The sequence below is a fragment of the Erithacus rubecula genome (assembly GCF_903797595.1).
Source record: "Erithacus rubecula genome assembly, chromosome: 2".
Taxonomy (NCBI): domain Eukaryota; kingdom Metazoa; phylum Chordata; class Aves; order Passeriformes; family Muscicapidae; genus Erithacus; species Erithacus rubecula.
Window position 1 is genome coordinate 63,151,877 of NC_136685.1, and position 17,801 is coordinate 63,169,677.

Below are 17,801 nucleotides of genomic sequence, written 5' to 3' on the forward strand. Positions count from 1 at the left end.
TACACTGATTTATTTACTTCCAAATGCATTGCCCCAACATGTACCATATATTCCAAAAATCCATCAGAGAACACAGGGAGACAAAGCAGTTAGTCAGCTCCCTTTCTTTTATTCTATCTGTCTGAAGCCTGTCTACAGAAATTGAGCACCACACAAAGAAAAGATAAATGCCACCTGCCATACAGCTACCTACTCCACACATCCCAATTCATTAAGTCCTAACATAAGGACTTACTTGAAACAGTTTCATAGGCTTTAGCACGATTTTTAGAATTTATATTCATGGCAGTGGATGCCCATGGTAGCTCATACAGAGCTATGCAAAAAGCAAATACAGCTTTCCTTGCTGTATTTGACAGTTCACAGGATTCTGTAACCAGAGCAGACTGAAGAACAGCCTTGAGTCAGCTATTAGACATACAGCTTCTATGCTCCCCAAAGTATTTGTCTAGCTCAGGGAGACAAAAATATTTCAGCTCTTCGCTTTTAATATTGATACATGTATTGATGGCTTTATTATCATGCTTAAATTTTATGGCTTACAAAGTTAGAGTACCTAATGAATTCAGAACAAAACTAGCAGACATTTTCACTGCTTCAAAGCCCCACCCAGTTATTACCAATTACAATCTACAATTACATTGTAGATTACAATGCTACATAAAATCTCACCTTCTAATCCTCGCTGTACAGGAGTGCCACTGACACACCAACGATTGATTCCACTCAAACGGAGTGCCATTTCAGCAGCCTAATGAAAGGACACAGAGCCAATGGTAGGAAAGGAAAAACAGAGTGGAACACAGTCTGACAACACGTGGACCTTATGTTTAAGAAGTGTGAACACCTTTTCAAAATGTACCCTTAGACCGAAAAGCAGCATTGGTGCAATATATTACAAAAAAATACATAAAATTTTTGATCTTTTTAGAAGGTAACTGAAAGCTGATAAATGCTACATCTTCTTCCAAGTAATCAAGTGCAATTAAGGGTCCACAGAAGGCAAACAAAAAGCAAAATAAACTGTATGTTAAAAAAAGTTAAACTTTAAAAACATTTAATGCAAGGCATTATATAAGTAGCATTTTTGTCTTCCTGTCTTGGGCAAAAAGACTGGACAAACACTAATTAAAATAATCCCCCCTGCAGACTGTATCCCTTGAGTTTGCAGACAGACTGCTGACTAATTTAGCTTCTAGACCCAAAGGACATATCTATGCCTCTGAACCACATCACTGAACAAGGCTAGTGTCTTGTTTGAAACTATCAGACACCATATACAACATGATGACCTAGTTCTTTAAACTGTCAGCATAGATTATGTTAAGTATTTTTTTGAGCTGGATATACTTCACAATCTGCCAAAATTCCAACAGGAGAACTGTTTAACAGTGAGTATCTCCAACAGAAAATTCACTTCTAAAGAACAAGGGACAAAGATAAATTACATGAGTGTACTCTGAACATTGAGAAGGGGAGAGGAAAGACTACTCTATTATTTACAGTAGACTTGTCCAAAACGTTCAAAGCTAAATGAACGCGTGACAAGGCATGTCCCACCTTTGCAGTAGTGCATTCAACCATTTGTGCTTCATCGAGGCAGATCCTCCACCACTCCACTGCTACCAGGGGGCTGGGGATGGCCATGTAGCGCTTCTGGTTCCTGAAGCGGCGCCCGTCCTCGCTGTTGCTGTGGGGAATGTCCACATAGTTCAGCTCGGTGCGCAGGACGTCGTACGTGGTGATAACCACCTCCTGCTCCGCCAGCATGTGCGGCTGCAAAAAGCCATGCTTCTTCACACCCTGGTACACCTGCAGAGATTCACAGTCAGCAGCACAACAGCAAACAAGGGGGGTAAGAGACGCCTTGAGAAAAATGCCAAAATATCAGTACAGCTTAATACATGTAAGCTTGTAACAATGTCACTCATGTAAAAAAGGAACTATTCATAAAATCTGCATTCATATAATTGTACGATGGAAAATTCACCTAAGTAACCTAATAAATACAACAGAGTCATGGATGCAAAATTTATATGTATAACATTTTATGACTTGGCAAAACATTTATTTCCTCCTTTGAAGGACAGAGGACTTCATTATATTCTTCAACAGTTATCTGTTGTAACAGCTGTTTGAAGTTTAGGTATTCTGTAATGTTGTATGAAACAACATTATGTAAGTCACTATTATATGTTCAGTCTCCTCCTCTCCCTTACTGTAGATGTATTACCTTTCTCCCAAAAATTATACTCACTAAAATTTAAAGGATGATTAGGCAAAGACAGAAAGATGCATCAAAACCAGAAATTACATTCTAAGTTTTACCTACAGAGATTTAGGAGACAGAAAAAAACCACCCTAGGTAAAAAACAATCCCTGTGTACCAACAGACACCTTTTATATTGACATTTCTTCTATTATCAGAAGTACTTTTCTCATCTCCCTCATAATGTTAAGTCAAATCCCCTTAGAAACATACTGAAGTTAAAATAACTGCTCTTTACCCCTTGATGATTAGCATATGATTTCACTGTTAATTTCACGCTTAACCCTACTTTTTCTCCCAGTAATAATCTTCTTCTACATCTGTGCATATGGCAAGTTTTTCTGTCAACTGAAAAAAACACCTGAAGGTAATTTCTTCCTGTTCAGCCCCAGAGGGGCAACAGAGCAACCCAGGTCATTGCACACCAAACAAAAGACAGAAGAGAAGCTTGGCAGGGGAATAAAAAAGAAATAAATTAACCAAAAAGAGCATGCTATCTGAAGCAACCAAGAAGAAGCAAACAGCTGCCAAAGTCTAATGATTTCTTCAAGTATTTATGAATAGATTTTCTGGAGATTTATAACTTGGCCAAGCTTTAGTTTTCAAAGCAGCAGGAAAAGACAATCTGCCATAAAGAGAGATATACTGATAAATTTTAATTTCTTGTTCTATTACGTAAAACCATTAGAATTTCCCATGGGTTGTAAGCAGTTGAAGAGTAAAAAACACACTTCATATGCAATGCAAAAATTGTTAACATGGGAAACTGATTGCTTGAAACATTTCCACTACTTTCATTTTACCTTAACAGAAAATAAACCACCAAATTTTCATTTTGAAGCAACACTGAAAACAAGTCTCACAGTTCGCAGTTAAAAGAAATTGGAAACAATCTTGTAGAATGGAAGATGTCACACAGTTTAAAGTAGTGACATTCAGTATTTTAACTATTTTATCATTACCATGTAAATCTATTTTCTTCAAAACTGGTATTAAACTTGGACTGGGCCCTAGGAAAACTATGTGAGTTTTACACATTTGTTAGCTTCTGCATTAAATCTAATCGGACTGCTCACACAAATAGCACATTAATTTATATTCATTTGTACATTGAGCAACTATGTGTAATAGCCAGGTACCAGGGTACCAGACAATAGCCCTGAATACAAAGTTATAACAATCTACTACTACTTTGTTCAAAATACAAGTGACTGATGGTTTTCAAAGTTCTTGATCATTACAAAGGTTCTTGACTGCTAAAAATATGAAGGACAAAATTTGGCTGCATTGGTAATCAAAGACTTGAATGCTGTGATAACTATATCTTTAAAAAAGCTGTACAGCCATTTTCACTCCAAGTATAATTAGGTTTATTATAGTGACAGGGTTATTAGAAATCAAGTAAAAGGACAACACAAGGTCTCCAAATAAGCAACACCCTACTAAATTTGGCAGATGCTATAAAGACAACATTCAAGTTGTAACAGTATTGTTTTCAGTAAATATCAATGCCCAAGATCTCTTCTATAAAGCTTGAGAACCAGAAAAGCAAAACTACAGGCTTTACCTATGGAAACACTTGTTATCTAGAAAAAAAGGAGGAGCAGCAGTCAGAATTGCTTAAGTGTGAGTGTACAATGAGAACACTCCAAACACCCATAGGCATTTTTAAGTTCCTTGATAGTCTTTCAATCAGCCTTTCCTTTCAGAAATCACATGTTGTTGCAAAAAACTTGCTTTCAGCTGCTATACAATCTAGTCCACTGATTTATCTCCCAGTGACCAACTCAAATGGGAAAAAAAAATGAAGAACTAATTGCAGACTGTCTTTCTGGGAAACTGATGCACCACATAATGCCAAAGCACTGGTCTAGCTGCAAGAAATGTAGAACTCTGACACAGAGGACAAAGACCTCTGAACTTCAAGTGATGCAGAATATCAGACAGGAAGCCCCAAGCCTTGATAAAATAACTCTTCAGAACATGAAGCTACATAATCTTACCAGAACTCGAAGAGAGGATGATCTTACATGCCTGTTGATCTCATCTACCCACTGGTGACAAATAGAACTCGGAGAAATTATCAGAGTTGCTCCTGTGGGAACCGGTTTCATTGCCACAAGGCAATGGGGACAGTAGAAGGGCCTGCTCTTCAGATTCTCCTCTTTGTAGTTTACACATTCTGCATGCTGCCACAGGTGACATTTCAGGCACTGCACACGAGCCTTGTAGTCAGCCAATCCAAGCTCACCGCAGATGCATTCAAAACGATATTCAGAGGTATTAAATGGAAATACAGAACTGGTGTGTTGCACGCTACTGCCAGCACGTTCTTGGGAATGTGATAACTGGACTTTTGGTATTTCCTGCTGGACATCAGCTGCAGTTGTAGAAACATCAACATCGGGATGACTGCTCTCATCACTGGAGACAAGAAGGCTGCCATGAAAATCAGGAGACTTTGGGACCACAGTTTCTTGCTTAACATCCTTCTCTTCTACAGAGTTCTCATTATCTGCCTCAGATTTCCTGTTATTTTTACTAGTTGTACAATAATCATGTTCTTCCATGGCAATATTCTCATGTGAAGCAGTTTTAAAGACTTTTTCAGATGTTACGTCATTGTTTCTCGATTCTTTGGTTTGAGTTTTAGCATCAGTCAATTGTTTCTTCTCTGTGTTTTCTGAAGTCCTTGCTACCTACAAAGTAAAATTAACCAAGAATGTCAGACTTTACATTCATACTTGCCCAGTGACATTTAACATCTACCAGTGCTACTTAATGTCTTCATTAATGACATAACCAGAGGGATCGAGTGCACCCTCAGCAAATTTGCAGATGACACCAAGTTCAGAGGTACAACTGACATACCTGGAGGTTGTGATGCTGTCCAGAGGGACCTGGACAAACTTGACAAGTGGACCCATGGGAATATCATGCAGCTCAACAAGACCAAGTGAAAGGTGCTGCAACTAGATTGGATGAACAGATGGAGAGCAGCCCTGCTGAGAAGGGCTTGGGACTGCTGGTGGGTGAGAGGCTGGACACAACTCAACACTGTGCACTTGCAGCCCAGAAAGCCAATCATCCTGGGAGGTGGACATGTGGGCAGCAGGGCAAAGAAGAGGATCCTGCCTACTATTCACTCTGGTGAGACCTCACCTAGAGTACTGCAACCCAGCTCTGGGACCCCCAACAAAAGGAGGATGTCAACCTCTTGGAGTAAGTCCAGAGGAAGGCCACAAAATAGAGGGCTGGAGCACCTCCCCTATGAGCAAAGGCTAAGAGAGATGGAGAGATTGTTCAGCTTGGAGAAGAGAAGGCTTCAGACTAAATTATGACCTTCCAGTACTTGAGGGAAGGCTGCAAGAAGCTGTAAAGGGACTGTTTACATGAAAACAGGGTGACAGGACAAGGGGGAATAGTTTTTAATGAAGGAGAGTAGGTTTAGATAAGATATTAGGAAGAAATTCTTCATTGCAAGGTGGTGAGACACTGGAACAGACTGCCCAGAGACAATGACGCCCCAACCCTGGAAATGTTCAAGGCCAGGCTGGATGGGGCTTTGAGCAACCTAGTGGAAGTGGTTGAGTGGAAGGTGTCCCTACAGTAAAGGGGTTTGGAATTAGATGAGTTTTAAAGCCCCTTCCAACCCAAACAACTTTCTTCTCACCGTGTTTCAATGAGCATATAACAATCAGCACATAGATATTAAGTGTTTATATCAATTTCAAGTTTGATAATTTGGTTGATGTTTACCAGTGTTTGAAAAAAACACTTGACAGGAAGAACAACATAACCCCCAATGACACTATTTTAAGACTTATGACAGATGTAGTTTATACTTTAGCCCCAAATTTTATCTACTTATGATTTCTGCTTCATTTATGAGTATCAAAGAAATTGCTGCAGTTTTCTTCATTTTTACCACTAAACCAGTGTCACTGAACTGCAGCACACAGACAATACAGCTGAGAGTAGCACGCAATTTGTAGAAAAAAGAACAATCTTTGCAACATTCTTTGAAGTAACTACAGTAGCATGTTTTACCTGCTCTTTGGTTCTTTCTCGCTTCTTCTGTTCCTTGTAATTCTTTCCCAGCTTGAAAGACCCAGCCAGACCATGTCCTTTAACTTGTTCTACCACCTGTTCTGCAATTAGTTTTTCTAGAGTTCTTTTGAGAAGCCGTCTATTTCTCTGTGTGTCATACCTATATATAGAACTGATGTACTTAAATATTGCAATAATGGATGCTCCTTTCTTCACGTTCATTTCCTTTACAGCTGTTAATATCATTACTCGTAAGCCTGTATGAAGAATCAAAATAAAACAACTTACAGCTTTAGACAAAATGATGTTACCTCACAGAATGCGTATTAAGGGAACTCTAAACAGTGTTCATCTAAGAAATGCAGACAGGCAGCAGTTTTGACTAGCTTTTCCTTGAGGTAGCTCTACAGATGGCTGTTTTGCAGTGATTCTAAAACAATGCTGGACAGCAATAGAAATAAAATAATTCCGTTTTCTGAGGCATAAAATAGAGAGCTTATTTCATTTAAATGCATCAACTACAAAGACCTCTAGTTACATGGAGCTCTATAGCAGAGTTCTGAGTTAGTAACTTTACTTTTAACTGTGGATCACTTGTTTGCAGCATGCAATCTTACATGACAGTGCACAGCAAAAGAATAATTTCATTCTGAAGAAGTCAAGAATTGTCTTGAACTCATAGTCAGTGGCCAATATAAGACAACCTTAAAAGCAAAATGTATTTCAGACGTCATGAGAAATACTTACTGGGATACTGTATTTTTTCCTTCAATTTAGGCTCAATTTCCTTTGTTTTTTTCTTTTTATTTCCCTCTAAAGGTTGAGGTGGAACAAAGAAGTTCACAAGCTTACCCTAATGCAGACAAAATTAAATAGTTATTAGCTCATGTCTCCTCACAGTCACTCTGACCTTTGCTAACCTACTCACATCTGAAAGTAAACATGAGATGCTACAAATGTATGTTCTGATCTCACTAGTTTGCTTAGATAGCTCATTTTTAACGTACAGAGTGACACATCATTCAGATCAGTTTTTTTGCAAACAATACCCTAACACAAAGAGCAGCTCTGAAAGGAAGGCTCTTGGGTTCTCCACTGCTTTAGCATCAAGTTGCAGGAACCTGCAGCTGTAAGATCTAGGTTCCTGATAGGGGAGGAAAAAATAAATTTAACACATAGCTAGAAACACAAAAGGAGGCAAGCAACATAGAGGAAGAACTCTAGTCAGCTGTATAAAAAGTATGTATGTATCTCCTCTTAGGGATTGCCTCCCAAAATTTTATCCTATTATAAGCATAATATATTAGCTAAGATGTCTGTCCCAACTACTCATATCATGAAACAGCCCTCCAAAAGCACTGGTCTCTAGCTAGTACTGCTAGTTAGTGTCCAGGCACTTTAGTGCTTATACTCCTCTTACTACTTCTACTCTATACTACTCGGTGCTGACCCTTGTATATGTTTAACAATCATCTTATTCTCTCCAAGAATTGAGTCATTTAAATTGATAAATTACAACAAGACAAGAGATCACTATGACAAATGTACAATGAAACTGGCTGCCACGATTTCCAAGAGATGGAATTCACAAAGTGGTAAGAGTTTACTTAAGAATAATGGTTCATTCCTTTCAGAAAGATTTTTGGATTTAATGGATGTGCCAAGTTTTCACAGTACGCATGATGAGGAAAGCTAAAAGATGGAAAACTGTTCCTAAATAAGCACATTTATTATATGAAATAGAGGGAGAGCAGAAATCTTTATTTAGAACATAAACTGTCCCTATTTTAGCACAGAACAAGTGTCTAATGGATGTTTGACACTCATCAATACCATGAAGTGAAGGAAATTACCTATAACATGGTAAACTAAATTATGTATTTATACACTCCTGAAACCCGTCCAAACAATGTTAACAGCACTGCTGCCTGACAAAATCATTGAACAATGGCAAAGGATCAACAGGTTCTCCTGCAAACTATTCCACCATTTATGCTGCCAAGTATCCTGTCCAACTAAGGCAAAAACTTTCACAGTAATACAGCTTTAAATATGGAGTTTATAAACCAGCAGGCAATAAACTCAACAGAAGTGCACTTGCATTCATTCTGAAAAGCATTTTCTTCAAAATAACTCTCAACCTTGCTTCCTTACCTCAGGTAATGTCAGATCATCCTGTTTAATGTCTGGTCCAGTATGATTCAGAATAAGAGCCAACACTTCTACTGTTTTTCCAAGACCCATCTCATCTGCCAAAATACCTCCAGGCCACTGGGGTCCAGCAGTTGGATACTCACGGATAATACTAAAATTCAAGTACATTCTCAGTGAAAGTCAGTAACTACAGAATGTAGGCAGAGAAGTGCATGTTCAGGGACACACAGCATAGCTTCAGCAAGGCAAAGTTTGTAAGGTGAGGCATTATCTTTTCTTAGTTAAGCTTAGATTAAAAAAACTAGCAATCTTTTTGGATTTATGAACTTGACCAAGACAAATACACATGCCCAGAATTTTTAAATTTTTTTCACCTCCTACTAGCCTTGCCCTGCTAACCTTTGTATATCATAATGCTAGTCTTAAAAGATTTGAAATATTTTTATACTCACATTGAAAAGTACCTGAAAGTTACATAGGTAAAAATAAAAAGCAAAAAAGCAATCAAAAGGTTCTATTCTAACCAAGTTAATAAGAAAAAATAAACATATTTAGTAATGCAATACCTAGCATTAATAAAAAGCATTATACTGCTGCCTTCCTTTTAACTTTAAAAACATTAGATCGCAAGATCAAAGCCTCCAATACTACAAGTTAAAAAATGTTAATATCAAACCACTGAATTACTAATTTTTTAAGAAAAGCTTTAATAATGACATCTTCAACTTGAGATCTACACATTTATTTGTGCATTATATACTCCAGTTTGTGCTTTTTTTCAAATTAAAGATATCACTGTTCTAATTATTTAATTACTAACTGAAAAACAAGTTACAGAATACCTTATATCCTGCAGGATAAAGCTACCAACATGGTTTTCATGAAGTACAACCCTGAGGTGTCCTCAGAAAGAGCAACTATAGAAACGTACCAGCCAGTAAATGGATTATAGTAGACTTTTACTCCATCCAGAGTGATCACCTCCCGCCATAAGAAGTGCAGCGCGTTTTCTGTGGAGAAAGCGTTCACGTTACTGTGATGAAGTTCCTCTAGTAACAGCACACTCCCTAGAATTGTTCAGCCTTTTTGTGACATTAAGAGACAAAAAGCTGAAGTCCACCTCTACAGAGCTTCATGACCAACATGATACATTAACTGCTGTTCAGCAAGACCTACCTTAACATTTAGTGTACTATTCAAACAACAGCTTTTATGAAAATATTGATGAAATAATTCACAATAATCAAATAATCAAACACAAAGAAACATTACTGCTGACAATACAATTACACTTTCCTCAACTATGCAAGTTTTTCAGAACCATATACTTGCCACTACTAGGAGTACTTGTGTGGTTCTCTCGGTGAAGCATCCAGTTCACAGCCTCACTTTGGTATGGCCTCAGAATGGGAATTAATGCAGGATGCTGCACATCCTTTCTCAGTAGCTGGATATCCTGCTGATGGGTGTGCCTTACAAAGTCATAAAGCTCTTCAATATTTTGTCGCTCTAGTTCCATGTCAGATTCTTCCTCATCTTCCTCCAGTTCATCTGCATACACCAAATAATTCAAGACGTGCATTATCAATCAACTTGGAACAACATTTCAGTAAATTTTGCAGCAACATATTTAGTTTACACACATGAAAACAAGCAAAGCAAAGTGTCATTTAAACATATGCCCTGACTGCATCTGACTCACTAGCAGCAATAGTAAACAATGAGCAGTTTAATAACTGAAATAAAGAAAAACATTGCAACAATAACAACAGTAATAATAATAATAGGAATGAAAAGGAAAAAAGAGATTAAAAGAACCCAAGAAACAAGTGATGCACAATACAATTGCTCACCTCTCACTGATCAATTCCCAGCCCATCCCCAAGTGGCAACTGATGGGTCCCAGCCAATTCCCACCAGTTTATAAACTGAGGATGTTGTTCTCTGGTGTGGAATATCCCTTTGGCTGTCCTGGCCATGCTCCCTCACTTCTTGTGCACCTGCAGAGCAAGGACTGAAAAGTCCTTGACTTGGGGCAAGCTTCACTCAGCAAGAAGTAATAAATCATTACAAACATTATTGTCACAGTGATCCCAAACACACTGATCAGCTACTAAGAAAAAAAAAAATCCTCACTCTATACCAGCTGGAACTAAGACACCTAAAAGTTAAAATGCTATGGTAATCACAGATGTATACATAATCAGCAAAGATCTTTCTTTAGAATTTAGGTATAGAATGACAGAACTTGTTTATTTAATAAAGACCTTTCACTATAAAATCCTAATCGGTACGGAATCACAAGTATCTCATGCTTCTATTTTAAATATTAATAAATGACCTTATAAAGAAGAGAAAAGTTAACCTTAATTCATTCACCTGGTTAAGAAAATCGTTAACAGCAGGACAACATGTAATTATGACCACTTGCATCACTGCAAAAATTCAGACAAGGCATCCTTTCAAAATTAAGAACCCACCTCAAGAGAAGTAAGACCCTTTGGGTCAGAAGGTCTTCCCTTCTTTTCTACCCTCTGGGGAAAAAGGCCTCGTATTTACATATTTTCACATAATTTGGATATATGGGCATACGCAGAATTTAAGCAATGTAGAACACAAATTCATGAAAAATTCAAGGGTTGGCATTCCAGAAAACAGGTATGAGAGAATTAAAGGCTTGGAGGACAAGTTTTAACATTGTTTTAGGCCTAAAATTAAAACAGTGGTATCAAAAAAATATAGACCAGTTCTAAGCCTAGCTAGCACTGGAGATAAATTCATGGTGCAGAATTTTTATATTAAAAAAAAACAAAAAACCACACCAAAATTGGAAGCAGGTCGAGGCTGGCATTTTCACCATACAGTATACCCTAAAGTATATTTAACATTCCAACAAAACAACCAACAGCTGGCACAATTAAATCAATATTTAATTCTGATGCCTCGGGCTCAAAACAAAGAGATGTACCTGGCAAAAACCAGAAAGCTTAATCTTAAAATAGGATTCAGGAACTATGGTATTATGACCCTCTTTCATGAAAAGCAAAAGCTTTCTTTCATTCAAATGGGTGGTGTAGGTGAAAAATTACTTCCAAAACAAAAGGAGGAAATTATACACCTATATATGTCAGCCATCAGTGCCTGCCCCTAATCCTTTCAAATAAAAGGAACAATCCCAGTGCTTTCACAAGGGAAATGAGAATACTGAAAGGCATTAAGTTTCTACATATTCATGTAAACTATATATATCTGACTTGTAATGCAGAGAAGGCAATCAGAGTGCACACGTGAGTTACTAATGATCCAGGCAAATAAAAAGGCACGAAGAAAGAACTAAGCTTTATATACTAAAGAAACCATTCAAAGAGATCCTCTAACACATACCACTCACCTTAGGAATGTAACAGAAAATTAGAGTGCTTGCAAATTATAACTTTAATCAATGAATTTGATATATAATGACACCTATCATTATACTTGCTAAAATAACAGTCTTCAAATCGCACATTTTTAGGCATAATAAATTGACTTCTATATAAACTAATACTATTTAGCATTTTACAGGAGAGAAAAGACTACAATATAATTTAAAGTTGTTTTTTTTTTTAAATACAATTAGATTTTTTGTACATATCTTTCCTGTTTTGTCCATTCTTTCAGAGATTTCTTTTTCACAATTAAATGGTTCTACATACCACAGGGATTTTGAAAAGGATGCTAAGGAAGTTTATCCCTCTCTCAGTTACTTATTAAGCAGTGAATATTTAATTATACTTTCAACCATTTCAAAATGTAATTCAGTTACAGAGGTCTCATCTTAATCTTTTTTACATTTGAGAGACAGATGGTATTGTACTATCTAAAAAATCAGTTTCTCTGATGCTTTTCAAGTACTCTATTTAATTCCTTCAATGACTGAACTACAGATCAGCTACTGCATCTGCAGTAGGATCTTTCTTTTCCTAGACTACAGTATAATGATATCCACATTAATGAAAACAGCCTAGATTAATGGAAATCTTGCTGCCTCATATATGGTAGTAAATAAACAAATACCAAAAACATCTTTGTACAAAAAATTTATTCTTCTTAAGAAAATAGTGTATGATAAAAATGTAAGATGGCAGAGAATGTCTGGTACACAGGCAGATTTGGATATGACCAAATATGACCTTTGGAAGAAAGAGCTGGCAGTTCAGGAGGACTACAAGGACGTTATGAGTTTACTGTACTCAGTTTTGGGTCCCTCACTTCAAGAAAGACACGAAGCTATTGAATATATCCAAAACAGAGCAATAAAGCTGGTAACGGATCTGGAACACAACTCTTATAAAGGAGCAGAAGGAGCTGAGGTCATTTGGAGAAAAGGAGATGAGAGGGAAACCTTTGTCTTTTCTATAGCTACCTGAAAGGGTAGCCTCTTCTCCCAAGTAACTGAACAAGAAAAAATGGCCTCAAGTTGTACCAGGGGAAGGTTAGATTGGGTAACAGGGAAAAATTTCTCCCTGTAAAGGGTTGTCAAGCATAAGAACAGGCTGCCCAGTGAAGTGGTTGAGTCACCATCACTGGAAATATTTAAAATACATGTAAATGTGGCACTTAGGGACATGGTTGAGCAACTGATTTGGCAGTGCTGGATTAAAACCTAAATGATTCAAATTATTTCATATTAAATATTTTATCACTTTTTTTTCAGATTACTTAATGTATCTATGTTATCCTTGCCATAACATAGACAAAATTCCTGCCAGTCTCAAAACCATCTAGAAGGATATTAATTGAGTACAGTGAGGAAAAATATATTAAAGCTAAATGTAGAAGAAACGTCATACCCCTCATTAGTGTAAATCCTTGTGCACAACCCCATCAGCATGAGAATTTGCCCAACAGTGGGAGGAACAAGAACCTTCATCTTAGAATGTTATTGTACAGATTTCACTTCAGATGAATATTGCTAAGCATTAAAACATATATGAATGAATATTGCTAAGTGTTCAGTATACTTAGGTGTAGTTTTACAAAACCTCAACTAATTCTGTTTAAAAATAAGTGGAATTAAAACACAGACTAAGTTGTTAGAACATTTAAGAGCAATGCATTCATCAGCACAGAATCAAGGCTATATTATTTTATGCTACATCAGAAAGTTCATGCTCCAAATCTGTTAAGAAATGAAACTAGTTTCACAGTGCATAATCACCTGGGGTATTCCCTCACAAATATTTTTCATTTCTGTGACATGCTTTTACTTAATTCAGAGCAGAGCACAATGCACACTATGAACTTACAAAGTGGTTTAGTGATCATTTGTTCTCTAACACTTTCAGGATAATTCTTTACTTTTGATTTCATTTTCCTAACATTGAACATTAAGTTGATATATTTACTGAGCTATACACCCACCTACTAATCTGCAACCCTGCTTGCAACAGTTAGCAAATAAGCCATAATTTTCTTCTTCTGCATTGTCTTGTCTTCACCTATTGAATTTCTACTGAAACTCCATTGCCTAATCTGCCCGCAAGCTTTCAGTCATCCTTCCTCTCTGTTATGCTGAATAATACATTTAAACATTGTTGATAGCATTTCACCCATCATTCTTTCTCTCAAAGAGTTATAATACATTAAGCTGCACATGCCTTTGTAGGACTTGACTGGTGATTTGCAATAATTTCTTTCTGTTCTCCATGTCAGCTATTTTACTTAATCATTCACATGACATTCATTGGCATGAAATCAAGACTATTATTGTTTTACAGCATATAAAAACATACATGCTGATAAAGGTCAGAATCTTTACCAGCTGGCAACACAGCTCCTTTACAAACCTGAGCTGCTTGCATGGCTTCTGAAAAGTTAAGGCACAACAATCCAACTGCTCAGCTCCACGTACTTGCCCCACTAACTTTGAGGGGCATGTCTTCCCTTTCAGAAAGTGCCTCTTCACCTGTAAGCTACACTGAACCAGGTAGTTCATATAAACACATTCTTTAGTGTACTGGAGACAAATGCTCCAGGTTCCACTAGAATATTGCTTTGGATCTTAAAGTAAGTCACCAGTCATTTTCTTCACAGTTTCTTTCCCCAACTCTTCCACAATGAGAGATATGCAGAGAATAAAACTCTGCTTTCTGCTATAGCATTACCTTTATTTCAGCATTATATCATATGCCTTAGGCATCTCAAGTCTACGAATTCTCTTACAACTGTTCTGCTTCTAATGCATTTATGCATATGTATTTCTCCTAATGAATTTAAAACCACTACTATTCATTTCTAGTCCTATTTATTCTTCAGACCTCTTATTGGATCTGATTTATTGTGCTTATAAACCTAAACTGACACATTTGTGTCAGTCAGACTTCAGTATTTGGAAGGATGATTTCTTACGTATCTTCCCCACTTACTGAGCTACACTGGCCCATCCCTTGGTACATCTCAAGTCTTTTCCTCACAGTTGCATGTTTGTCCTTTGCAGCAGGTAAAGATGCTCAGATTTTCTTCTGTTAGCTCTTCCTTTCTGCTTCTCTTTAGCAAAGTTTCCTGATTTTTTATACAACAGTGCCTTTTCTAATTAAGTGCAGTCATATTTGGGGTGGGTGCTAGGCTTCTGTCACAAGAACACAAACTCTGTATACTACCTACAATCACTGAATCAGTCCTCAGCCAAAATTTCAAGTCAACTCTACACTCAGAAATGAGACAAAGGTTGGTTGGGTTGGTTGGTTGTTTTTTCCACAAGTCTCCTAAGACATCACAACACGGAGCCATTTTTTATCACCCTACAAATCTGTATTACTAGCAAGCGTAATATGGCAAACATATCTTTAATTCCAAAGATAGCAAGGCCCATGTTTCTCAATCTGCAATGGGATATTCTCAAAACTGTCATACAGCTGCATTTTGTAGTATTTTACATTGTAACTGCTTTACAATTTAAACCAAAGAGAAATCTATTGCTGCAGTTAGGTGATAGGCCCCAACCCAGGAACAAGTTTTCCAAATGTAATTCCTGGTTCTTTTACACTGTTTTTGTATCATTTGGATAAGATACTGTAGACCTGTTCAAACAAGTCCCAGGAATCAGTGAAAACTGCATTTACTCCCAAAAAACCAGTAAGGATCCAAAACATCTCTATGCTTCAGTACCTGTAAAGAAGAATTATAACCTCTAATTTCAGCACAAAGAAATTAGGATATGATTAATGGCCAGATAATAGTATTGAGTAAATTACCTAATAACATTGCCTGGAAAATAAGAGTTGTTCTAAATGGCAGGAATAACTACTATTTTTTGTTACATTTATAACTACTAGACAAGACAAAACTATTTATGTTCATCAACAATCAACTGTATTGCATTACCTGGAATTAAAAAACTGTAGAACTTTTCCATGAGTTTTTGAATCATCTGATTCGCTTTTTTGGGTCTTCCACCTCCATCACTGAGAAATTCTGGTTTACTTAGCCCAGCTTCAAGAAGGTAAATTCCAACCTGTGAAAAGGTTATACAGTCAACAGTTTAATTAACTGTTAAACTGACAAGAATATTATAAACAGAAGAGCATGAAAATAATAACAGTGGTTTGAAAATTAGCAGGTACAGACAAATATAATAAATCTACTAAAAACATCATACAGAGGAAATACAGTTATAAGCTTCTGTGTTTCTTTAGGGTAATACATTGCTAATGGTGAAAAAATAAAAAAATATTTCTAGGAAAAACCACACTGAAAACATTACAAAAGCATGTAGAAACTTTACATTATTTATAAATTATTATAAAATAGAAATAAATAAATACATCGTAACTTCCAGATTTTGTTGTTTAGATGTTTTTATTTTATATTTCAAACAAACAAAAAGAAATTTCAAAATGCAGAACAAGTATAATGAATGCATACCTTTAAATCCTGAGCCTCTCTGGGTCTTTGATAAAGTCCAATTATCTTTTTCTTTTGCAACCACCTCAAGCCTTCCAATATTTCACCACTTAAAGTTGCTTCCACCAGAATACGATGCTCATAAGCACCCAGGTACTCTTTTGTTTCGTTACTGTACTCTTCTTCACTTCTTTCATGAACACACACCTGCAGCTCACCCTCAGAGTCTCCTCTCATTAAAGTAAAACTCCTGTCATGGAATTCATCAGTTAGAATTTGCTCAGAAGGCAGATGAAGAGCAAATTCTCCCAACAAAGCCTTCCAGGACCTATCAGCACGGTAAGGTAAGACTATAATATTTAGTTGTACAGACACAGGAGTCAAGATGGAATAAGAATCTTCTTCATCGTTAACAGTCAAAAACTTGACAGATTTTGAGCCACTGCCTTCTTTCTGTACAAGATCTTCATCAGTGCTATCATCGTTTATAACAATGAAAGATGCAGAAGTGCTTGGAACTGGAATATGATCCTCATTGGTTACTTCATCATCTAACACCACCATCTCATTCCTCCGGTCTTCATGCATATTCCAGCAGAGCTTTTTCTTCTTCTCCTCATCCACCTTGGACGGAGGTGCACGTTTTCGACGACTACTCATTTTGCCGTTTTCTCAATGGTACTTTCAGTATCTGCAAGGTAAAGTAAGGCATTACAAAATCAAATGCTCACAGTAGAATTTCACTGTGCAAAACCCTGAGACACAAATATATGCACCGTGCACTCAAACTGTTCAGAAGCATTAGCTTTAGAGGGCCTCTCCTATTTCTGTGCCAGCACACAAAGCCGGACATGAAGCAAGGTCTCGTACTACATCTTACAAGTTTGCCAGACAGCTACAGACAAAAATTAACAGGAATGCTTAATTGCAGAGCTGTAACTCACAATCTTGTGGGATAGACATAAATCAAGAAGCAGGGGAATCCTTCAAAGATGGGGGTGGAGGGAGACAGCAAAAAAAAAACCAACACAAATCTCTGCAAAAAAAAGTGCAGAAGTACAGGAGATTTGGGGGTGGGAGTGGGACAAATACACATAAAATTCCTCTTCCCTTTCAAAGCCTACACAGAGCTGAAAATTAAAACAAACTTGACAAAGGGCTAGTCTGAAGCTGCCACTACAGAAAATACGGTTTAGAGTCCAAGCTATCATGTTCTGTCCTTCAAAAGTCCCAATGATCCTGCTAATAGTACTGAATAATTTTCCCAGGAAATTCACTGCTTGCAGAAGAGCCCCTAGTTATCTGTTGTGCATTTCAGGCACCAAACTAAACAGAGTTCTATAGTCTTATTGACTAACTACAAACATAAGTCAAGACAGGCATTCAACTCCTTAACTGAACCTGGGACAGAATAGATTTTGTGGATAAAATACAGGAAAATAAA

General features: G+C 37.0%; 1 protein-coding gene across 2 annotated transcripts in view; it reads right to left on the reverse strand.

Moving 5' to 3' along the window:
* Positions 1-17,017, reverse strand: part of SHPRH (SNF2 histone linker PHD RING helicase) — a gene marked incomplete at its 5' end in the record, with an annotated part of 46,032 nt that extends 29,015 nt beyond the window's left edge. Inside the window, 10 exons of one of the 2 annotated variants that reach the window (XM_079298811.1) lie at positions 673-751; positions 1,561-1,812; positions 4,273-4,968; positions 6,320-6,576; positions 7,067-7,172; positions 8,474-8,624; positions 9,405-9,483; positions 9,806-10,024; positions 15,839-15,968; positions 16,379-17,017. In XM_079298811.1, the coding sequence (XP_079154937.1) occupies positions 673-751; positions 1,561-1,812; positions 4,273-4,968; positions 6,320-6,576; positions 7,067-7,172; positions 8,474-8,624; positions 9,405-9,483; positions 9,806-10,024; positions 15,839-15,968; positions 16,379-17,017 (2,608 nt within the window). Of the gene's footprint in view, positions 1-672; positions 752-1,560; positions 1,813-4,272; positions 4,969-6,319; positions 6,577-7,066; positions 7,173-8,473; positions 8,625-9,404; positions 9,484-9,805; positions 10,025-10,326; positions 11,264-15,838; positions 15,969-16,378 lie in introns of those variants that run through there. The other variant, XM_079298812.1, reaches the window with a different exon arrangement.
* Positions 17,018-17,801: the final 784 nt, after the last annotated feature.